We start from the raw sequence: 25222 nt of genomic DNA on the forward strand, positions 1-25222 counted from the left end.
TGGGGCTGAAAGACAGCAAAAAAATAAAAAATAAATAAAAAAGCAGCATACTCCAAAATAAATAAAGAAAGAGAGGGAAGAATATAACCAGCTCCAGGCAGTTTAATGCCAATACTGCTCAGGTTGTGCTTTAAAAAACAATGTCCAAAAAACTACATATGGAGAATATAGGCAAAATTAATGATCAGTGAATCCCATTTTTACATATTGTGAAGGAAGGTATCTTAATATGTGTGTCAAAATATCCCAAGGCTCAAGAAATACAGAAAAACGGCATTTTACAGTCCGGTCTTGTCCCATCCAAATGAACCACTGTTGCCGTTGCCGTTGCCGCCCCCCTCCACTACGAGGTGTGACAATGGCGGTCCAGTTTCCACGACTGAGTGTGAGAATCCTGGGAGAAATGCCAATCTGTGCATCCAACAACAGTGCAGCACTGCTTAACTTTCCGCTCTGACATGATATTAAGGTCGCCACTCGTGAGGAAAGAAAATATGGTGATGTGACCTTGAACCACGCATACGCTACAAAACAATGTAGTGCAATAATTGCTGCTTCCATAGAAGCTTTCTGGAGCAAATTTGTGGCATTTCTATTTTTTTTTTCAAACTGATTCAATAGAAATCAAGTTAAGAGCTTGGTCACCGTACAAATTAAACCGGTGCTTCGGACAGAAAACAAACAATTGAAAAAATTAAAAAAAGTAATTGAAAGCGTCACATTTCCATCGTATGCAGCCTTTGACCTGAATGTCCTCTGTGCATTTGTCATTGTTATGTCAACAGCGTGTCTTAAGAAGCTGTCACGGGATATACTCGACGTGGATTTCCCTGTAGCGGTGGAGCCTATGCACCACTGCGCTGCGAGCGTCACGCATCAGCACCCGCCGAACAGAGGCATCCATACGTGACCTCCAGGGATTACTCACAGTGCAGCCAAATAAGGGGCTAAGTGGAAGGGGGGCATGTGGGGCTTGGGGGAAAAAAGAAGTCGACCACAGCTCCAGATTCTCAGAACAGTGGAAAAGTCGCCACTCGTGATGGCCGCCTTTTATCTGCCTCCAGTCCAGCCCAAATATTTGGCGAGAAGGGAGGAGAGAGTCATTAGGAGGAAGTGGACGGAGTTAAGAGTGACGTGGGTTGGGGGCTTTTAAGGAGCAGCTCTATAAACATAAAAAAAAAAAATAAATAACACTAAGAAGTGGAGTGGGAGGAAGAGGGAGTGAGATCACACAAAAGAGCTCAGACCTCCACCAAGGCTTAAAAACCTACAACCAGCAAAATTAATGACTTACAGTATGTTATTTGATAAAATACCTTTGTGATTCGAACATTCACCATTTTTTTTCAGCAAAGAAAAAGACATGAGTAACTGACAGTCTGCCATTGTTATTTATTTTGTAGTTTTAATCTTTAATATACTGACCCCAAAGTAGGATCCCAAAACTCCTTGTACAACATTTCTCTTTATATAAATGGCATACAGACATGTCTTTTGGAAAAAGGTTGAAAAAACATACACATGAGGTGAAAACTCTTCATAACTAACTCAGGCTAAGCATAACTCCTCCCCCTCTTATGAGCGGAAATAATTGCAGAATGAAGCCCACGGAGTCGCTAATTCACCTCTTGGCGTTTTGTTTAGTTTTTTTCCTGTGGAAGCTAAATTCACCCATTCAATGAAAAAAAATTACACTTTCACTAGGATTACGGTTTCAAAAATGGGAGTTTGAGATCAGGGATATGGTTTCAAATGAGGACTTCAAACATGGGTTAGACTTTAAGAATATGGCTTCAAACCTGAATTAGGAGTGTCAAAATGTGGTTTCAAAACAGGGTGAGGGGTTTAAATGAAGCTTTTAAACTATCGGAATTCCCGGCCGACAGAGCAAACCTGGTTACAAGGCTAACTGGGTACATTTGTAAAGGAAATACCATTTGGTACATGGATATGCCGCAGCTGTGTCAAAGCCGCAAGTGCCTTCATTGAAACACGATATATTTACAAAGAAGGACAGTACACAGAATGAGTTTAACGATAGCGCTAACACTAGCGCAGCGCTAGCGCAAACGCGAACAGGGCCAGTTAAAAAAAACTTACCGGTAAATATCACTGAGACACGCCAGTAACACAGCAGCAGTACCTAGCGCAGCGCTAACAGGGCCGATAAAAGTCACTTCCTCGGCACATATATTCCACCCGTCTCATTTTTACCTTTTCCCCTCGAGTGCCCCCTTGCTGCCGTTAGAAAAATTGCACAAATTAGCCGCATCACCGCATAAACCACAGGGTTGAAAGCGTGTGAAAAAAAGTCACTGCTCGGAGGCCGGAAAATTACGGTAGATGTAGTATGGTTTCAAACAAGGAGTAGCATTTCATGGAAGGGTTTCAAATCAGGGTTTCGTGTTTGGATTAGAGTTTCAAACCTTGGTCTGGATTAAGGTTTCAAACTAAAGTTAAGTTTTCAAATGAGATGTTCAAACCAGGGCTATGGTTTCAAATGAATGCTTCAAAACAGCCTTGGGGTTCAAAGTTTCTTGGTGGAGTTAAATAATGCAGAGCACATCACAGATGTATGTTTGTCATAAAAAGCTGCAGAAGTGGAGATGTCTGAGTGGACTCACAAGAGCTACGACCACATAATGAAACACCAAGAGGCTGAAGTGAGCTCAGAGTCTCGGCGGGACTCCGTGGGAACAAGCGCAAACAAGTTGCCACGCTTTCATTTGACGCTTCTGCTCTGGCCAGGAATGAACGCCACGCTCGTCCGTGGCACCAAAGCAACGTTGCTCTTTACAAGGCGTCCACGAATTCCCGGCAGCCACTCTCGCTCATCTCGATCCTGTTTGTCCACTCGGGTGTGGAGCGTCTAACAGGATTATAGTAATCTGATTAATACTATAAATTTGATACTGCCGGGTTGGCGCAATAAGATTAGCAAAGCTTTAAAAAAAAAAAAAAAAAAAAATATATATATATATATATATATATATATATATATTTTTTTTTTTTTTTTTTTTTAAATGCTGCTCAGCAGGATTGTGCAGCAGCATCCTTGAAAGAAGTGTTCAGTCTCGGCATTGAGATATGCCTTTAAAACATACTCTCTTCAACATACGTATTTAATTGACACTAGGGCTGTAACTAATGATTATTTTAACTCATCATCACATCACAATCATCATATTTTTTCAATTAGTAGATGAATTGGATCAAAAAATACATTTGAAAATTCCCATTCCTTTATTCACAATAGGATATTATTAACACTAAAGAGAGCAGAAAATGAACAATCAGATTAAGATTGAATTATTGTGTTCTTACGTAACGTCAGAGAATCGGAAAACATATTGATTACTTTCTAAAGTAAAAAATGAATTTTGCAAAGTCCTAATTTTGCTTAAACATAAAGTTAAATCTCAAGAAATCTGAGTAGCTTTACTGCTAAGAAGCTGAAATTCAGAGAATTTGGAGCTGTACTTGACACCAAATGTTGGAAGAGGAGTCGAAAGTATATTGCGCCCTGTGATCATTGTTTACTGCAGAACTATTTAAAACAAACGCAATTATAAAAAATGTTTGCTGAGGAGAAGCCTGAAAAACAGTACTTGTGGATTTTCCTTATCCATGCGGAAACCGATTTAATTTACCTTCTGATTTATATCCCGCACAGCAGCGTACTGTCAGACGGTTAATTGTACAAGGCGGCATTTTTGCTTACCTTGGCAGCGCCAATCTGCTCCTTGCGAAACTTTTCCAAGGGAGTGATCAAGACGTCATCTGCGTTCTGAATCTGAGGGGAAAATAAAACATAAGCAGACAAATGTCAGGCTGTGTTCTCCAAATTGACTATTCATGGGGGGCGGGGGTGGGGGGGGTGTCTAATTAAAAAGCTTTATGTAGTTGTCACCCCACCAATTTTGCGCAAACGCAGCATTTCTGACACGGGAAAAACAACACTGGCAGGTATCGAGTAACACAAAGGCAGAAGTGTTGATTTGTGTGCAAGTTTCAAATTGGGGTTTTCAGTCAAGATTAGGTTTTTATAGCATAGTCTGGGGCCACGGTTAGGGTTTGAAACAAAGATTGGGGTTTCAGAGCAGGGTTTCTAAAGAGAAATTGTTTAAAGTTAGGATTTGAAGACGGACTCATGGCTTCAAACTTTGGTTTCAAGATAGGATTAAGTTTCCAACTTGATTTTTTAAAATGAAGTTTCAATTCACAGTAAAGTTGTCAAAGTGTGGTTTTAATATTAGGTTAGACTTTAAAACAAGAATTATAACTTAAAAGTATGGTTTCTATTTCTATACTATTCTATTGTTCAGTTCAAGACAGGGTTTGGGTTTCAAAACAGATTTGGATTTTCAAACAACAGTTAACATTTCAAATTGGCAGTTCAAATGAAAGTGAAAGGTTGTGAAAGGTATAAAATTAGGGTTTCAACCCAAGACTGTGTGGGTTTTAAAATATGGTGTCAAGATAAGGTTGAGTTTCAAGCTTGCCTTAATGTTTTAAACAAGGGTTAGGCTCTAAAGTTCTCAATTAAAGATAGAGTTAATGTCAAATTTGGGTTTCAAGACAATCCTAAAGCTTTCAAAGCTCTAAAACAGGGTGAGCATTTAAACCTGGGTTACAGTTTCAGTTTCAAACAAGGGGTAGGATGTCAAAGTAATGTTTCAAGGCAGGGTTAGGATTTCAAATACATTTTTTCGAGCCTGTGTTGGAGTTTCAAATAAGGTTAGGCTTTTAATGTTTCAAGACTTTGTTAGGGTTTCAAGTCAGGTTTTTCGTTTCAAAGTACAATTCCAAATTTGGCTAATGAGTTCAAATGAGCATTTCAGAGAGTTTCATTAGAGATTCAAAGTTAGTTTTCAAGACAGCATTTACATCAGAGCATTGGATTTTTTAGAACTTTTCATGGTATGAGTTGAACTATGACCTGCTGAAGCCAAATAATGACTTGAAATTTAGAATTGCACTAAATTTAGTGTTGACGTGTATTGCTTTAATATTTGGCACAGTAACGTGACAAGATATAGTTATGACTTGGACATACAGTACATTTTTGAGTAATTTTTGTATCCCCACACAGCGGCGACCTCTCCATGCGCAATCCAGGCTCACACTCCAGAGCGCCTACCGAGTCATCCAGCACAGAAACAGATAAGGTGGAGATGTATTGCCCCAATTACAGATCATGTTCAATCCTTGGGTAACTACAGTCTTGAAAAATTCCATCTTTCAGCTATGGTGCTGTGGATTCGGGGGGGGGGGGGGGGGCGTCTACCAACAACATTGCTGTTAGATTGATGGAAGGTGTTATTCTGTGCAGTGAGTGTATTTGATAAAAGTAAAATAATTCACCCAGGACAGCACAGGGTGAGGTGGAGATGGTGGCTTGTTTGGTTCATTGGTGTTGTTTCCAGAAGCTCGGATAGCAAAATATATAAAGGTTGACTATAAAGAATTGAATTATCATAATGTGTAATCTAATGATTTCACTTGATTTCTGCATCAAGAGTTTCAATGTATGGTTTCAAGACAGGGTTATGGGTCAGAGTCTAAGGAAACATACTTTCAAACAAGTAACGTTTCAAGTGATAACTTCAAATTTGGGTTGCATGAATGGATTCGGGTGTCAAACCAGGGTGAGTGTTACAAACAAGGTTAAGGATTCAACTCGGTGTTTTAAAATGAGGGTTTCAAGGCTGGGTTATAGCTTTAAACAAGGGTTTCAAGACAAGGTTTTAAATGATGCTTTCATGCTTTCCGAATTGGAATGGTCACAAACTGTCGGTCATGACCGAGAGAACAAGATCCCCGATACAAACGGCCAAAATGAGTTTCCTCCCCAGGGTGTCCGGGTGAGAAGCTCAGTGAGAGAAACCAGTGTTAGCATTTTGAATAAAGTTGGGGTTCTATCTTGGTTTTTTCAATTGCAGTTTGAAGTCTAGGTTAGTGTTTCAAATAAGGTTAAGATTTTCCAGTTCGGGTATAAAATTAGGGTTACGAGTCGAGGTTACGGTTTTGAACATGGGATAAAGCTTCAAACATGGTTTAGAATTTCAAACAGGCTAAAGTTTCAAGTTAGCGTTTTAAACCTGAATTAAGGTTTCAAACAGATGTTAGGCTTTAAAATAAGGGTTTCAAGCCAGTGTTACGATTTTTACTTCAACGTAAGGTTTCAAGACAGCAATACGGTTCAATTTTTTTTTCAAAGCAAAAAAGTGGATGAACGTAAACTTAAAAAGTAGTTCTCATTCCTCCGGTCCAAATGGCCTGGTGGCTGGGGACCACCGAGCAACAGGACTTGGGTCAGAAATTCTGTTTTGCATCATTAATCAGAGAAGAATTTTAGTCCCCGGCCCCTCCCCAAACATCTGTTTAGGCTTACACAGACACTCAAAGAGAAGCTTTGGTTCTCATTAATTGCTCCATTCTTTATTTTAATCACCACAAATGCAGTTTCAAATGGTGGTCTCGATAAAAGTCAAAGGGCTACAAATGTCCTTGCCAGACCTTTTCCGGCATGTATAAATCATCCTATCATTTGCATGCATCGTCTAGCTAACCCCAGGATGTCCGTCAGATAGACCATTCATATACATGCAAAGTACCAGTGAGCCCAAGACGGACCCCTGGGGCATACCTACTCTACTGTTCTCAGCAAAGTCTGGTCTTTCCCTGGAGGTGGTAAGACAAATCAATGCAGGAAAATGCAATTTCGGATTCCTACACACTTTGGTGAACGTTACAGGAATACGTTTTTCAAAGAGATGGATTTTGTCCAACGCAAATGAAGTACAGTGAAGAGAGCACGGACCAGTGTGGTGTTGATTCCTGGCCAGAGCAGAAGCACGGACCACAAACATGAATAGAAAATATCCATGAATAATTGCTTCCTTAAAAGTGATTATACTTGCTTGTGCCGATAAATACTGTATAACACAAACTATTATCTCAAAACACTCGAATGACATTTCAAACTAAGAAAAAATCTGTAAACATTGTTGTAACCTTTAAAAATTCAATGATTAGTTGCTTTTGGAACGAACTGACCCACACAATTGCTGTAATTTGGAGGCATGTCTCATTGAGATTGGAGTATGGATATCCTGTAACCTTTTGCTTCTTAGCCCTGAGAAAACAGAGAACAAGGCCACTGGTCCTGCCAGACAGAGGCTCCTGTTTAAGGACACTAATAAGAGTTTTGATAAAAGTATTTAACAGACGTGACGAAAAAAATCTGGGGGGTGTTTTTTTTACTCAATTTTCTCCCTTCAACTGCACAACATTCCTGCATTACTAGGACTACATTGTTGTATCTTTGCAATGTGGCTGAGATATGGACTATTTGATTCATAAGTAACACAATCACCCTAATTGACCCCTCCGTACAGGGCACTTAACCACGCCTCCCGAAGTGACGTCACGCCACATGCGCTAACGTAAGACAAACAATTCGTAAAAAATGGCAAATACAATACAATACAATACATTGTTAACTGAGACAGACGCCATGCGTCTGATTTCATTCAAATCAACGATATATTATAGATTCTAAATACAATACATTCTGAACTGAGAGAGACGCCATGCTTCTGATTTCATTCAATCATTCACACGTAGCAATGTTATGCTAGCGAAGAACGTCTCATTCATTTATACGAGACGTGTATTAAAAATCAAATTTAGTCAAACACAGTCTGGTTAAGCTTCGGCCGCGAGCCAGCAAGAAAGCGACACGTTTGTGCAGTCCGATCATCGCTAAATATCGCTCAACAAAGAATAAGTGTGTCAATCGTTCACACATAGCGGTGTTATGCTAGCGGAGAACGTCTCATTCATTTATAAGAGACGTGTATTAAAAATCAAATTTAGGGCATATCTTCGTGCAAACACAGTCTGGTTAAGCTTCGGCCACGAGCCAGCAAGAAAGCGACAGGTTTGTGCAGTCCGATCATCGCTAAATATCGCTCGACAAAGTATAAGTGTGTCAATCGTTCACACGTAGCGGTGTTATGCGAGCGAAGAACGTCTCATTCATTTATACGAGACGTGTATTAAAAATCAAATTTAGGGCATATCTTCGTGCAAACACAGTCTGGTTAAGCTTCGGCCGCGAGCCAGCAAGAAAGCGTCACGTTTGTGCAGTCCAATCGTCACTAAATATCGCTCAACAAAGAATGAGTGTGTCAATTGTTCACACGCAGCAGTGTTATGCTAGCGCAGAACTTCGAATTCATTTATACGAGACATGTATTGAAAATCAAATATAGGGCATACCTTCGTGCAAACATATCTGTTCCGGTTGATATTAGATGGATTTAGTTGATGATGCGGTCTTCCACAAAGTTTGATCCATCGAAGGCATTTTTCGTACTGGGTCTTCGGTTTTGGAAAGAGTACGAATCGAACTCCACCAACTATTCTTTCAGGATACCTGTCGTCACTATTACAAAGTCTGTAACTACACCTCTTAACCATATCTTTTGTTAAATAACCTAAATACGCGATAAAACGCTAACTAAACCTATACCGGACCATGCAATGTTGTCTGAGAAAATGGCGGGAGCAAAAACGGGCTTTGGTTTATGCAGATCTCTGGCCTCTGATTGGTCAGTGACGCGGATTGCGCAATATCCACGGAGGTGTCAATTGCTTTTCTATTCTCCCCGTATTACTGCAAAATACAGGCAAGACTCTTGACGAGGACTAGAAAGTTTGATCATACGATACATATATTGGCCAAATTACAATGGCTTCCAGTTCCCCATAAATTTGGATTTTAAGGTTTTATCACTTACAATACTCAAATTATTACTTAGTGGAGTCTTATCCTTCCGACTTAGTGGTACCTTATGTTCTATTCTGAGTCTTATGCTCACAAGATGTTGGTCTTTGAGTGACAGAATTAAAAAAAAGTCAGTGGGTTCGAGAGAATTTGCTAACTGTGCTCCAGTTCTATGGAATGCCCTACCCATGGAAATTTGAGAGGTCACCACTGTGGAAATCCTTCAAACTTGATTTAAAACTCATTTCTACATTCTTACATTTTGTTAAACTACACGGAGTACATAACTAGTCTATCGCCCTGCCTGAACAGTGATATCTGGAGTTTGACAGACCGAGACCAGTCTTGAGGAGAACCATTTCCCCAGATGAATTTACTTGTAGTGCTTCACTTCATTTAATTGACTCTCATGATATTTAAATTAATATTGTATAGCATCATGTCATTTGATTAATGCTCCCCACTCGGCATCCATTGCACGGCGGTCATCTTGAAGGGGGATCCCTCCGCCATCTGTGATCCTTTCCCAAGATGTCTATTTTTTCCCCTTAAATGTTTGTTTCCTTGTCCAGATGGGGCTTTAGAGCAGGGGGATGTCAATGATATTTGTGAACTGTGAGCTTGTGAATTCTTTTGAGATTCATTTTCTAATTTAGCATTATATAAGTAAACTTGACTACTGATAATTTTATCCAACAATGATTTGTCTTCAATGTACAGTAGCTGGAACTGCTTGCCTCCAATTACAATTCCCCAAAAAGTACAAAGCGCTGAAGAGAAGACATTTTTGACATTCAAGCTGTTTAATTTGCTATCTGGTGATTAACATTTGAGCCTATACAGTATCATATTTTTTTCCTCAGAAGAGGACTCATTAAAATGTGGTTTTAAATGGGCACACTGGAAAACTTTAGTGACAAATTAGTGGTTGCGGCACTCGTTTTCTTCTAACACTTGCTGGAATATCAACCTTGCTCTCATTAGTGTAGCATGTGATGTATGGACTGAATTGGAGATAAGGTCAGCGCTTTCGTCACTTGTTTTCCTCACAAGTGGTTACAGTTCCATTTTTGTATCGCCCGTACACATGTATACATAATAACCAAATAAAACGTGGGAAATTGGATAAAATAGAGAACAAAAATCACGGAATCACGATACAAGCGCGAGAGCACTTGTGCGACACTCCATCTAAAAGCGTCAGAGGACGTTTGGCGGTCGTCAAACGGCGCCCGGCTATAATCCCCACACCGACTTGCGGTGTTATCTACGTGCACCGGGAGTAATCTGACCGTGTTGTAAAGTAATTTCCTATGCTTTATCTCCTCCGTGCTTGCTCGTTTAATTGTCTCTTTGCGCTTTCCAATAGAGACATTTAATAGCGCTCACTTGTCCAATTCCATTTGAACAAACAGGACAGTAAAATACACAGGTTGATAAGATGCAGAGATTTATATTTAGAAAAAAAAACAAAATAACCCTCCCCCAAAAACGGTTGTATGCCAGTCATTTTTTTTTATGGGAAAACTACAACAACAACACCTTTTGAATTCAATTTTCCAGTTTCACAATTTACTTCGCAGTTTTCCTGTTGCACACATCTCTAGCTAGAATAACTGTTGTGTCTTCACAGGTAAAACTTAAATACGAAAGAAGAGCGCGGGAATTCAGTCACAAAAAAACGAACAACCAATGTACTAGGACGCAATTTAAAAATGCACTTATCCTCCTTTCCGTCCACAAATTCACCATGTGTTTTTATCTGGAACCTTTCCTCAGCTATTTTTTGAAAAAATCAGTTTTTAAAAAGGTTTTCTGCTCTTTGAGATGCAGTCAAAGGTGTAGCAGAGAGGAAATTGGTGTAAAGGAAGTATCTTATCTAACATCTAATCATCTGTCAGCTATTTATCCGCAAAGGTGAGCTTCAAATGCTGAGATCAAAATATTTGGACAGATTTCCAGTTTAAATTATTAAAATAGGCAATTCTAAACATTTTAGTGGAGATCAACTACTTGCAGGTTTTCCCTGTTCATGGGGGATATCGAGTGAACCCTGAAGCCAATAGTGAGGGTGAATCACTGTTAAAAAGCAAACTGAATTATGCTTAAAATGTTGCTCATCAAACAGAGCACAAAAATAGACTACCCAATTTAATCCAGTTGTTTTTGCAGTAAATGGATTGAGATATTTACACCTGAACGGGACACCAACTTATTTAAGACTCCGCCAATAAGTGAGTGGCATTGTGCCAGATGCCCAAGCAGCCGTCTCCATCCAAAAGATTAAAACCGCAATGCTGGAAAGGACACGGCACTGCGGAAGAATTTCATTACCGAGCAAGGGTGGCGGAATCCCAACATGCTCAACTTCTCTCGCTGAAAAACGTGTTGTTTTCTAACACCACCACAGGCGCAATAAACACTACAAAGTCTACAAAGGAAGCCTGTGATAACTGCCACGTACTGCATACTCTTTAAGTGCTCTATTGACAGATTTGGAAATGTGTGCAAAATAACACATTGTTTGCTGGTTTTTTTTTTCTGCCTCTCATTCATCCAACACAAAGTGTGACAACAACATTTATCAGTCGTTATTCTTATTGAAATAAGACATTCTGTATTGTTTCCAACGCAACCCCTTTTCACCCTCACAATGAAAGCTAATCTGATACAAGAAAAAGTCATTCCGTAATCTGGATGGAAATCTCTGCCACACTGAGAATTCAGCAGCGATTTGCACAAAAACTATGAAAATTAAATAAACTTGACTGATATTTGTTTTAAACTCCCCAAAGACCTTTCGAAATTGTGATGTCACATTACAGCTAATTGACATAACACACAGTTTAAGTCTGCAAACCACTATAATGATGAATAACAGATCCCTGAAGATTCCGGTGTTGAAATGCTTTAAAGTAAGACGTGAATCTCTGCTTGTCATGTCGATTATGATGGAGAGAAATGCCAACACGTTGGAAGTCAGACAAGTTTAGGCTCCTTAACGCAGCACAAAAAAATGTCGAATCTATGGTATAAACAGTGTGCGTTAGAGTAGGTAGTAGAAAGTGTAAGTCACGATCGCAACATAATATGATGCAGTTCATGGAGTGAATGGCCAACGCCATGTTTCTTTCATGCATGTTCTAGTGACAATATTAAAGAACGGAGAAAACCTAGAGACAATCTCGGGTCTGCTGAAAGAAGATATTCAACTCTTTCTTTTGGTAGGTTTGGTGCTCATATCATCACATAATATTCTGTGGGGTTTAGAAAAATCAGCCAAAATGCTCTAACATGGCTGGCAGTGAATATGATGTGCAAAAATTAGGTAGTAAAATCTTAGTTCCGTGGCTTGGTGACAAAATGCTTCCACAATGAATGAAAATACACTTCGAATTTGGCTGCTTGAGAACAAGTATTTGATTGGTAAGTGGCAAGACCCTAGCTTCACGACCATTTGCACGAGGCAGGAGCACCTCCTCAAAACACCAAAAGTTCAGCAAGGTAATTATGTGGGCATTCTTGATCCTTCAGGTATTGTGACTAAACATCACCAACATTAAAACACGTGGCAACTACTTTGTCCTTCTACAATATCAAAATTAAATTGCTCTGTCTATAAAAATGAATCATAAGATAACCTGGTTTCGACGAGCGGGAGTTTAAACTAAGTGGTTACATTAATGTTCTTATTTCATAAAGAAAATCATTGACTCTTCCATAAGATCATTATAAGCAATACCGTACCACAATTTTATTCTAGATAACAGTAATTCTGTTGCGCAACATATAAAGTCTTTCCTGAATCCATTATTTGTCAGGCTGGGCCAGGCATATTTATGACGCATTATCAGTAATGAGGAGCAAGCTCTCAGTCTGATATCGATTTCTCTAAGGTCGGGATGGTTGCTGCAAGCAGGCAGTCTGCTGAGCAAATGAAGTGTTAAGAAGTCAAGAGGTGACAAAACAGCATCTTACAGGGACAAACAAAGTCAGCAATCCAATGTTTAAACTGAATATTGACTTAAGGGCACTTTCAGCTTCAATTTCAAAGTGAAACAAGCTCAAGTGTTGTGCCGTATTTTGACAAAAGAAGGTCGGGTGTAGGGATGCGAGAATAAAAAGCAGGTCTGATGGAATGAAGACGGGAAACAAGGAAAGGAGAAAAAAGTATTGAAAGTAGGGTTCAACAAGGGAAGAATGAATGAATCTTAGGTATAGGAAAAGCAAGGAAGCACATAAGGAAGTTAATTAGGTCATTTATTTAACTTTAAGTCTAAGTTGAGTAAAATGATATGTTTCATGACCATGGTTTGTGGCAGATTAGCAGTTGAAAATTAATACTGACATTTATAAAGATTTCCAGTTATCAAATACTTGCAGTTCACCATTTATTAGTCTCGATGACAAGACGTCGCATGTTGAGCTGCACGTTAATGTGGTTGGTGGCTGAGCTACCGGATAGCAAAACCGTTTCCCCGTCCCTTCATCTTGAGCCACCTTCCCGCTAATTATTGCCTGCAGCATGGCATAAAAAATACAGCTAACACTCGCACTTATAATCACAACGACAGATGGGGCGCACTCAAGAAATTAGCCTCGCTCGCTAAACTAGTCCTAAGCACGGACGCTGACCCAATGAATGCCTAATAAACATTCCACCCTCGTCATTACGATCGAATAAAATCTCCCATTTCGTGCCGAGGGTGTGAAATGACCTTTATTAAAATAGGAGCGTGTAGATTAGTTTCGGCGAGGAGGCGTGCTCGTTGCAAATGGCGGAGGGGGGGGGGGGTGGAATAATCTCACTGCACAGCTAAATATTTATCTGGTGCACAAATGGCACCTGCAGCAAGACCCCAAACTTGGTCAAGAATTATTGCATCACAAACATGGAAAGAAGGGGTAGATAAAGACTCTTTTCCCTCTCCAGGTTTTCCAATTCGTTGAGGTCTAGAGACTGACTCGCCCACGCCCTGAACTTAATATGATTCTTCTAGAGTCGCTCCTCCAGTCATTGTCCTCTAAAATAAAGCCTGGAATTGCCTTCAGTTTTCAAAGCAGGTAAGTTCCCCATAGATTCCAGTTATTTTATCGTATTTTCACAAATTTTTAGACACCCACGCCCTTTTGTGTTATGTGACAATATAAGTGCAGGACCTCCGAAACGAAAGAATGGAAATCCAAACAAAAACTTTGTTTCCAGCTTTTACCATTCTTAAGAAATATGCAATTCAAAATGTGTTGGTTTCACTAAAGAAACTATTTTCTGGCCAAAAACAGAGAAAACAAACTACAGAGGAAAAAAAAAAGAGTGAGAAAAAAAATCATATATTCACACATAGTGGAACTAAGAAATGCACTAAGAGCGAGGCTGACTCAACACATTGATTGAGTTGAATGTCACTGGCTTTCTTTACATTGTTCATTTACTCCATGAACTGCGTCTTCTTTTCTAATGACTTTGAGACACAATTTCTATAAGTTACCGTGACACACACTCAATTTATCATACACATAAATCTGTTTGCGGATCAGGTGCCTATAACTTGTCTGGTTGCTAATGTGTTGGCATTTCTCGCTCTCAGAATTGAAGGTAGTGAATGGATTCAAATTCTCAGACGAACAAATGACTTCCGTGACATTATTGCTTGACAGTTTCTATTTCACTGGGTTGCAAAGACACATACGCAAACTTCAGAGGCTTTTTTTCTGATCTCAAAGGATCTCCAAGCCATTTAGAGTATGTTTGTTCACTCTCCTCACCAACAGCTTTCTTCAATGCCAGTGAAAAAATTTAAACAGAGGACTGCTAGAATCCAAGCACAAACAAGGACTACCTGTATACTGTTAGTAACAACAACAACAACTGGATTTGAAGGACTTTAACTTGACGTAATTAAACATTTTTAACATCTTATATCTCCCTTGGCAGAGGAACAACTATCTGAGTCGGAAAGGTCAAACAGTGCTACTTCTCTTTGTATGTGAAGCACAACCTCGATGGTATGAATACTTCATGAGTGAGTTTAGAAGAAGGGTCACCCCCCACAAAAAAAAGCCCCTTCAAAAAACACGTAGAGTCGATGTGTCACGTTTTCCTCGCGTTTCATTGGTGAGAAAGCCGTTAAACAAGGGCACAAAGGACCTGATATGAAGCGGATTTGTGGTTCCCTGGGGGATTTTCCTCATGCAGTGCTATTCTTTGATTGTGATACCGCTTGAATGGCGAGTTTGAGGGCTGATTCGGGGAACTTCCCTGCAGCGGCTTGATGTACCCAACTGAGGCAATGGACTCCTCGGTGTGCGCTAGCTACACTGACGCACTCCAGGCTTGTCGTCGGAAATGCACAGTGACGGACTGCAGAACTAGAAATGAAAAAAGGCTATTTCAGTCCACGGTGCAGAACAAGAACAGGATCCCTCCTTCTTTTTGCGAAGTAAAATGTGGTAAATTCAGCCTGGCGTCAGTCAACATGTTGTTTGTTTTAGACTGAGCTTGGTGCATTGTGGGTGACCCGAAGCAATGGCTTTAATGTTTCAATATTAACATTATTACAAACAGTAGCGCAGTCTGTAAGACAGCATTTCCCAAACATTTTAACTTAGTGGACTCCCTCAAGGCACTCATTAAACACGGTTGAGGAATCTCCACTGCAAGAAATTAGCCTGGGGACAGCATAGTGGCAAGACGGAGATGAAAAATTCCCTAGACGGAAAAAGCAGAGGACCCACTTACAGAACAAACCTGGAAAAGTGGAGCTGATTCCTGGAGAGGTGCCGGCGTGTTTGCCGAGCACTGTCCACAAACTGTTGCAGTTGGAAAGAACTTTGAAATTCAAGTTCATATGTGGATGAATATGACTGAACCACATTTTTAGTGGAAAGCTTTCCGACTGTACCACACACTTCCTTTGACCACGTTGGGAAGTGTAGAAGCCAGGATTTGAACTGTATGACTTTGGTTATGATTTCTTTTTTTCAGCGGTCCCTAAATCAGGGGATGGAAATCTCTCTGTGAATTTAAAACTGATTCAATTTATACCCCCACATTTTTAGACTTAGGGTAAAATTAGACCTTGCAATTCTGCCTGAATATTTTGTACCGTCCACAAAATGTACCCCCTTTTTCTTATTACCCTCTATTCATATGTATATTTTTTTCAGTTTTTAGGTTCAAAGACTCTACATAATGACAAATGTACAATTCTCTTTAAAGGAATACAATTTGTCATAGTGGACTACTGGAATTACACAAACCTGACAAAACTGCAAGACATCCAAACAGATGGATGGAGCAAAGAGACATACGAAAATGATTTTTTTTAAATGTTATATTTAAAGGATGAGATTGATACAGTAAAATCAGCAAAAGCCATTGAGGTGAAAAAAGAAATTGTTCTGCAGAGCTGTAGAATCCATTGGTCTGCATTTTTATATAAGTGGCAAAGAAAATGGATGGATGGATGAAAATCTGTTTGAATATTTTTGAACACACAGGAATGCATAGACTAGACTCAAGGGGTAAAACTAATGCTTTTCTTTTACGTTACTAAAAATGTTATTATGAAAGGGAAAATGATCATATTTTTCTTTTATGTTATTAAATGGTCTTCAATTTTTTGTCCCCAAGGAGCTTGGAGCACATGTTTGTTCAGTCAGTGCCTGAAGCAGACAAAACAATAAAAGAGAGCCAGACTCACTGATGCATTTTCAGCTAATTATTGAATGAGACAATTAGCCACAATACAAAATGAAATCAGGAGCAAGGAACAGAGCATGGAGTTGAGGTTTCTGACGCCATTCACAAGCCTCCCACCCACCACCACCTCCTATAAATGCATACTGCACAGTAGTACTTTAAGTGTAGGGCTTTATTTTGTCTTTCATAATTTTATATAGTGTATACAGTATATACAATAAGTTTATACTAAGTTTTTGTTCTAAAAAAACAAAAAAACAACAAAAAAACAACAACCCTATTGATCTTTTGGAGGGCTACGACATTTTATTAGTATTTCATTTTAATTCAACGATTTGAATTGATTTGATAAACAGTACTAATGCACTACTGCACAAGTACACTACTAATGACTGAAGTGACAGACTTACCGTAATTCCCGGCCTACAGAGTGTACCTGGTTGTGAGGCTCACCCAGCACATTTGAAACGGAAATACCATTTGGTACATACATAAGCCGTAGATGTGTAAAAGCCGCAAGTGCCCACATTGAATCACGAGATATTTACAAAGACGGTACACTAACTAACGCTAACCCCAATGCTAGCGCCGCGGTCACGCTAACCCCACGTTAGGCCTGTTAGCGAGGCGCTAGCGCTAATGTTAGCGCTGCGCTAACAGGGCTGGTTTAAAAAAAAAACATACCGGTAAAAATCACTGAGACAGTGCAGCGCTAACAGGGCCGGACTGGTGAAAGTCACGTGCTTGGCACATATATTCCACCCGTCTCACTCTTACCCTTTCCTCTCGAGTGCCCCCTTGCGGCCATTAGAAAAAAAAAAAAAAAAAAACGCAGGGTTGAAAACGTGTGAAAAAAGTTGCGGCTTATAGGCCAGAAATTAGTCATAAAATGTCAATACACCTTTAAATGTTAACGAAACATATGAGTAATGGCCAGTCAAAGAGTAGATAATTAATGCTTTGAACATACTGTATTTATGTAACCTATATCATGGATCAGTATAGGAATGTTGTGGTTAACTGAATATCCAGACATATTCTCTGCACAATTGAGGTTACATCTGATATTCTCATCTCAGCTCAAATTTGCCGAGGCTCATTGTCGCGCAGGTTTTTATCGCCTGCTCCAAATAGTTTTCCGACGTTCATCGAACACACTCAGGGTGAAGTCTGCCGAGAACAACGGCTGTCTTTATTTGGCACTGCTGTTTCAGGGTCATCGGAAACATTCCTGCGTTCACGGGCCGGTACGCAAGGTGCCCAGAGAGCCGAGTCACTGCACAAACACACACACGCACACAAATACCTAACTCCGGCACAGCCGCACAAAGATACAAAGGCTGGACAGTGTTGTCTTTGTCCGAGGCGGAAAAATGGTTCTGGGCAATTTTAAAATGTGTTTAAAGGCCGTTGAAGGAAATGTAAACCTAAAGAAAAGCGTCAACGTGGGAAATAAATCGGAGGCTGCAAAGCCAAACAGCACTTAAGGGATCGGGGGAGGCTTTTGTTGTTCATTTTAAAAAGCAGCAGGAGAAACGTGAATTACAATATGAATGAAAACATGGCACTTATTACTCAGAGCACAATACGTTTGTACAATATAAACTCCAATAAATAGGGGGGGAAAACGAACAACAGCAGGTCATTTCTAATGCTCGCAGCCTAATCGACTTTCCCAAGTTTATAGAAGTAAAAAATAAAAATGTCCACCGTTTCCCCCCTCAAGCGGTCTTCAATGACTGCATTTGTTAGACATTTATTCTTATTGGGTTTTATTTATTTATATATATTTTTTGGTGCCCAAAAAAAAAAAAAAAAAGTGAACTTTAGCTTTATCACAATACAGCATGGCAAACGTCGGGATCATTTACAGCAGATGTAATACCAGTCCTCTGATGTACTCTGCTATAAATATTTTCACTTTATTTACTGAGGATAAACACTATGGCTCTTTGTGCTTCATAATAGCCTCAATTTAAGCCCTTTGTTGCTAATTCACACAACTAGACGGAAATAACATTGCACAATTACAAGTTAGGTGTTGTACCTGACTTGAAACATTTAGCTCGCTTTAATGCGTCGACATTTGCCACATTTACACTATCTTGGTTAAGCTTATGTCACTAGGGCTAATTGACTTTACAATTGCCAGCTATACACACACAACATTTGTATTCTTTTACTTTATAATATAAAGTACTCTAATTTTCAATTATAAGAATTATACTATAATTTTCCGTCATTACGGTATTTGAATTTGTTTAATTTGAAGCCTTACATGACACAGTGGCTTTCACAGTGACGGTGATTTTCACCAAGCAAAAACACTTTTCCTCTTTGTTTTTGTCACTAAGAAGTTTACCAGCAGGGGAAATTTGTTTTAAAAGGTATTTAAGGTATTTGAGCAAACAATTTGTTTTAATAAGTCTTGGTCGGCGTGCCAATGATGACATGATTTCAGGGTTGGTCTCCCAGCAAGGCGACAGACAATAAACGGCGTCATGCCTGATGCAGCCTGTGGAAATTGGACTTGTAGTAGAACAAGTCAAGCCCAAACAAAAGGGGGAAAAAAGAGAAAATGCAGGAGGGAAAAAAAAATGTTTCTTCCCCATCTGCTGTCAGACGCTTGGCTTTCAGCGAGGAGTCTTATCAGTGAAGTCGCTCTCGCTATTTTTAGCCATTTATTGAGTCCAGATGTGAAAAGGGAGTAAAAGGGGGATGGGCCAACCTGAATCAGATTTTTAATGCTCGGCTGGAAAAAAAAAAACAAAAAGAAAAAAAAAATGAAATTAACAAAGAAAAAGAGATAAAAAGAAGCTTCCACCCACACTTTTACCTCCAAATGCCGAGCTGCCTCCAACACCATGTTGCATTATTAAAATCAAAAGAAATCAAAGAGGGGAAACAGAAACAGAAACTTTCACACAATTGTAACTACATAGCTTCAGTCAGGAGGGATGTGATAGTACAACACCCTTCCACGCCCCCGCCACCCTCCTTCTTGCACCTAAACGGGAAAATATTCAATGATTCCAATGGAGAAAAGAAAAAAGTGTCTAAAATACAACAATAGTACTAAACTGACTAAGACAAAGCCTTCCAATTGATTCACAGTTCCTCGCCATTGCCATTCAAACAGGACGTGGTCACTAAGCATAGTGGGTGTCATCAGTAGGTTGCAAAAGAGACAGGAAGAGTCACAGAAAAGCATACAAGTGGACTTAAACATTGAAAAGTTGGACAAAATGTCAACTGTAAAGTACATTTGAGGTCTACCCTGAAATTTTGCACGAAAACCCAATCTCCCCAACGTTTGAATGTACAGTACTGTACTGTGTGAATTAAAGTTTGCTCGGCAGGAGTTCCATTATTGTTTGTTTTAAATTTGACAAGCAAGCAACCAACACTAATAATCTCATTTAACCAAGGCAGCATCTTATTGGCAGCAAGTGGCCGATGTAATGGTGTATGCCACAAAAGCACATTCGTCTTGTTTGGATTTACAACTCCTTCATAAAGAGCTTCTGACCTCTCGCCTAATGGATGTTTAAATCACTCGGGGCGGAACAGGATCAGTTAATAGTGTGCATTTTCAATGCCAGCTTTATATTGATGTGGCCCAGACACACACTAACCCCTAAGATAAATAAATAAAAACAAAAAAAAACAAAACATCTTCAATTATTTACAACGGCTCGATTCGCACCAAGGTGGCAGGGTGATGGGCAGTAAAGCAAAGGCGAGTTTTGGGATCCAGCCCTTCTTCTATTTTATGCTTTGATTAGCCTGTTCGGTGTCGCAGGGGGAGCCAGAGCCTATCACAGCTGACTTCACTTTCACATCACTACATTAATCCTACGAGAAGAGTGTTTTGTTGGTTTGCATATCTTCATATCAAAAGGGGCTCATTTATTTTTACAATGGTGCAACCTCCAAAGTAAGAATTTGACCAAAATAATCAGAATGCATGTGCCACAAAAGTCAGTTTTCCCACGGAGGATGGGAGCATATGTCACGAGACCTCAGATCTGAGAGCCTCGACTTATTAACTGCAGTGAAGGCTTCTTTCTGTACGTTAGACGAAATCCAAACATTTACTGCCAGCGACGTACAGTGTACTATATATTTTCAACAATAAGGCGTGGAAGAGGGTCTCGGCAGTTGCCAGTGAAATTCAGTTTCGTGAACAACTGTAATGGCAAATAGATCCCTGTAGGTGATGACAATGCATCACTTGGAATTTAAGAATAAAAAAAAAATCACTGATGGTGTAGTGGTACACGCGCCTGACTTTGGTGTGGGCAGCGTGGCATCAATTCCCGCTCAGTGATGGTGTTGATATCTGCCCTGCGACTGACTGGCGACCAGTTCAGGGTGTAGTACGCCTTTCGCCCAAAGCTAGCTGGGATAGGCTCCCGTGACCCTTGTGAGGATAAGCAGTTTGGAAAATAGATGGATGGAATTTAGGATTTTCAAAAGTTTTGAGGGGAAGATAAAGGAAAGATATATATATATATATATATATATATATATATTATATATATATACATATATATATATATATATATATACATACATACTGTATATGAGCTCCCTGGACCGAAAAACTTCGAGAACCTCTGCTTTATACAACCTATTTTGAAGTCAGAATCCACTTTGCAGAGGCAGCTGCAAAGTCAAGAGGAAAGAACACAATTACTGCATATTGGGGACAAGGTCTGCTGAGGTGAAGAGCAGACGTCAGGAGATATGAGTGTGTGTGCGTGTGCGTGCATGTATGCGCGCGCGATTGTAGTTTCCATCTTATCAAACGCAACACAACGACTTATTAAATTTCCCTCCCATCGCTTCCTCCACTGTTCAATTTCTGTTATCCACCACAGCCACATTTGTCATCACCATACAAAATGGAACGCCGGCAAAACACCTGCATGAAATTTGTATTCTTTTCAGCTATTTCTTTCCAACTTTCTGTCCTCAGCTCATTATGTGCACCAAGATGGCCGATGTAACTGCCTTGTACGCCTGTGCAACCCTGATTAACGTCGACAGCAACGAAACAGTCACCGGGATTCCACCGTCCTCGATGGAACTGAAAGGGTCCCCAACAAAAATCGACAAGCACCAATGCTAAATCGGTTCCCCGTTAAAAATCAAAGTTGGAATGGTTGCAGTTGAGCATTAGCTAGAAGCATGCGAGTCTCATGTGACTTTCGTCACGAGGAAGAAAATGGGTTCTCGCGTGGGCAGCATGGTAGTACCGTAATTTCTGGCCTATAAGCCGCAATTTTTTTTTTTTCCACACGCATTCAACCCTGCGATTTATGCGGTGATGCGGCTAATTTGTGCATTTTTTCTAACAGCCGCAAGGGGGCACTCGAGCGGAAAAGTGAGTGAGACCGGTCGAATATATGTGAAGTATATATGGAAGTGACTTTTACCGGGCCGGCCCTGTTAGTGCCGTGCTCGCGTGTTACTGTCATGTCTCAGTGATTTTTACCAGAATGTTTTCTTTTTTAACCGGCCTTGTTAGCGAAGCAGCGTTAGCGCGGTGGCGCTAGCGTTAAGCTCTCTGTATACCGTCTTTTTGTAAATATATTGTGTTTCAATGTCATTTTCAACGTGCACACTTGCGGCTTTTACAAGGCTGCAGCCTATCTATGTACCAAATGGCATTTCCTTTACAAATGTACTGGATGAGGCTTATAAAGAGGTGCACTCTGTAGGCGCCGAATTACCCTAAGTGGTTAGCACCTCTGCCTCAAAGTCAAGTCATCCGGGTTTGAATCTCCAAGTGGTGTCTGCATGTGTTCCAGATGATTTCCCAATTTACCAGGGAACTGCCAATGTTGAAACACATTTACAATACAATTGGGATGGATCCACGGCAAACAATTATTATGATAGACTTCATCATCATTTCAAACTCCTCATAGGGCATTACCATTAAAAATAAATGGTTTACAGATAAAGTGACTTCTTTTTAATAGCTGCTCAGCAGAGAAAAAACAATGCAAACAAGACGAAGGATCTCTCGTGAGCTTCTGCCAGCAACCCGGGCGAAACTGAACTACTCTCAGACATTCAAAGGTCTTACAACAGCAAAGATATTTGACTTCAACAATTACTACTTTCCTATTAGCCAGTGATTGAGTAAGGATAGGTTACACGGGAAAGAACCCACAGGTGAATTCATAAATGGCAAACCACTGAAAAGTCTAACTAGACATTGAGGCGTGATGATGCGCAAGGGGCAACAACAACAACAACAAAAAAGACAAAACTAGAAATAAACCAAAACAGGGAGTAAACTCACACTTTGGGTGTGCATGTTACATGGTTGCGATACAGCATCTTTCGTCAGCATCCAGGTGCACCATATTATCAAAGGGCAACTCGGTCATAAACATTTATCTGCACTTCCACCATCAGAAAAATACAAAAATAAAAATCGCAGCCAGAGCTCAAATAAATTATAGTGCATATTTTTATAGCCTGAGCTGGTTTGCTGGTTTTATTTTATTAGCCTATATACTACATGGTAAAAAAGAGAGAATGTACAGTACGTCCAGATGAATAGCCAAGTCAAAGCCAACTACTTGCAGTTAATGTGGTAGATCATTAAGAAAAAAAAAAACTTTACTGGGGGACAATTTTAAAATGTTTTTGTTATTGGAGGAAGATATGACTTTGGCCTAATGCTGTCTGCAGACATCCCAACTAACCATGCGCTTGTTACTCGACCTTTAGATGCAAACATTGATGCTGTTTCCCCCCCCCTCTCATGTACAAATATGAGTACTTACACTGTGTAGTTGAGTAGTACAGATAGAGTAAAATAAGTAAATAAACGTTTGCTGATTGAACTCCTTTAGTTAAATGGGGGAAAATACACTCAAATGTACAGGAGTAAAAGGTAAAACTGTTTTACTGTTAATTACACACAATATCGGTTTTGATGAATTGAAAAAAAAACTGCACGTAAAACCCTTGGCCTCTTTTATTAACTTATGCTTTCATCACATTCAAACGATGTGTTCCTAACAGTGAGCTGACTAACCAAAAAGAAAAGCTAAATTATTGAAAAACTGAAAAAATATCAAGTTACCTGTGTCTCCCTGTTTTCCAATCTTTTCAGTCACCAAATTCCCAGTCAATCAATAAAAGTGACAATTGTGGTAAACCTTGTCATCATCTATTTTATATATATATATATATATATATATATATATATATATATATATATATATATAGGCTAATAAAATAAAACCAGCAAACCAGCTCAAGCTATAAAAAAAAAAAAAAATATATATATATATATATATATATATATATATATATATATAAAGCCTATTTTGTCAAAGGTAAAGAGGACAACGTACAAATATTGATTTTTAAATTTTGTGTGTAAAAGTAAAAAAAAACTAAGTCATCTTTGTTCATCACCACCACTGATAATACATCAATAAGCAAAGATTCTTATTTGTCCTTGCTCAAATTGAAGACTAGAAAACAAAAATGGTACATTGTTGTGCCATTATTTTTGTATCGCAGCATTTCCACAAAGTACTACACTATTATTTTTTTATGAGATGAGACGCTTGAATAGTAATGATTCATCTTGATCAAGGACAGTTGTTATTGCTGTCCCAGTTGGTGGCTGATAAACACACAGCTGATGCAACAAAGGATTATTAACGATTCTAAAATGTTTTGAAGTTCACATTGAGCCTCTTAGTTGCACTCCAACAATCCCCCGAAACAATCAACACAAATAAAAAAAAAATAACAAAAGCAGAAGATTGGAATAGAAAATAGCAGATTCTTGAGGCTCAGAGGTAAACATCGTTCAAAGTGAAAGCAGTCTAGTGACAATTCCAACAGCCAGATGAACATAAACACACACAGGGGGCTGATGTTGAGGGCTACCAGTTGCTAATTTTGACGAGCTATGGAACCTCAATCCACTTTGCACCAGTCGCTTAAAGGGGCACATCGGTGAAATTAACTTTGTTTATATGCAAATCATTGGATCCGTGGAGTTCCTAAATACCCAGCATGTGTGAAATTCAACTTTTTTTAGCTGCCAATTTCATGAAAATGTGTCTCCATTGTTACAATTCGGCCGATTTAAATTATGCTGCCCCCACAGGGAGGTTTATTTTAAAAAAAAAAAAAATTTTTTTTTTTTTTTTTTTCAACACCCATGGCTTGACAGCTACGCTAGAGGAAGATCCACCACTTTGAAGCCCAACTGGACTACACGGTTAGAAACAACAAACGGTACAAAGACCTCCTTTTGAGTTATTAAATTTATCGGTGGTTGGGTATTTGTGCTTGCCGATGTGCCCGCTAAATGTGGCAAATGCACATTCTGCACGTGAACCAATAAGTGAGTGAAGTGCTGCCTACATGAGTGAAAATGCTTCCATTCTTTTGAAGGCGACTCACTACTGTTGACGCACATCATGACCCATGACTGAGACCAAGCTTTTGACACTGAGCTACATATTTGTTTTCAGATTTATTTTGCATTTTACTCCAAAATGCCTTGACAATATCGAGATTTTCTTATACCCAGCACAAAAGCAACCACGGGGTCATGGTCTGTTTTGTTTTTTTTAGTTTTGCTTCTTGTTTTCGCGCATTCTGTTTTTCAACTCTTTTGTGCTCATTTGATTGTGTCCACCCGGTCTCATTTATCCCCTGCCTTGTCTCGACCAATC

The 25222-nt window shown here is 39.5% G+C and overlaps 1 protein-coding gene across 2 annotated transcripts in view; it reads right to left on the reverse strand.

The window, feature by feature from the left end:
- LOC133504419 (rho GTPase-activating protein 42) overlaps positions 1–25222 on the reverse strand; it is an 81530-nt gene that overhangs the window by 34451 nt on the left and 21857 nt on the right. For both annotated transcript variants that reach the window (XM_061826629.1, XM_061826630.1), the window contains exon 4: positions 3722–3793. In XM_061826629.1, coding sequence (XP_061682613.1) covers positions 3722–3793 — 72 coding nt within the window. The remainder of the gene's footprint in view (positions 1–3721; positions 3794–25222) is intronic.

This window comes from Syngnathoides biaculeatus, chromosome 8, assembly GCF_019802595.1.
Source record: "Syngnathoides biaculeatus isolate LvHL_M chromosome 8, ASM1980259v1, whole genome shotgun sequence".
Classification (NCBI taxonomy): Eukaryota; Metazoa; Chordata; class Actinopteri; order Syngnathiformes; family Syngnathidae; genus Syngnathoides; species Syngnathoides biaculeatus.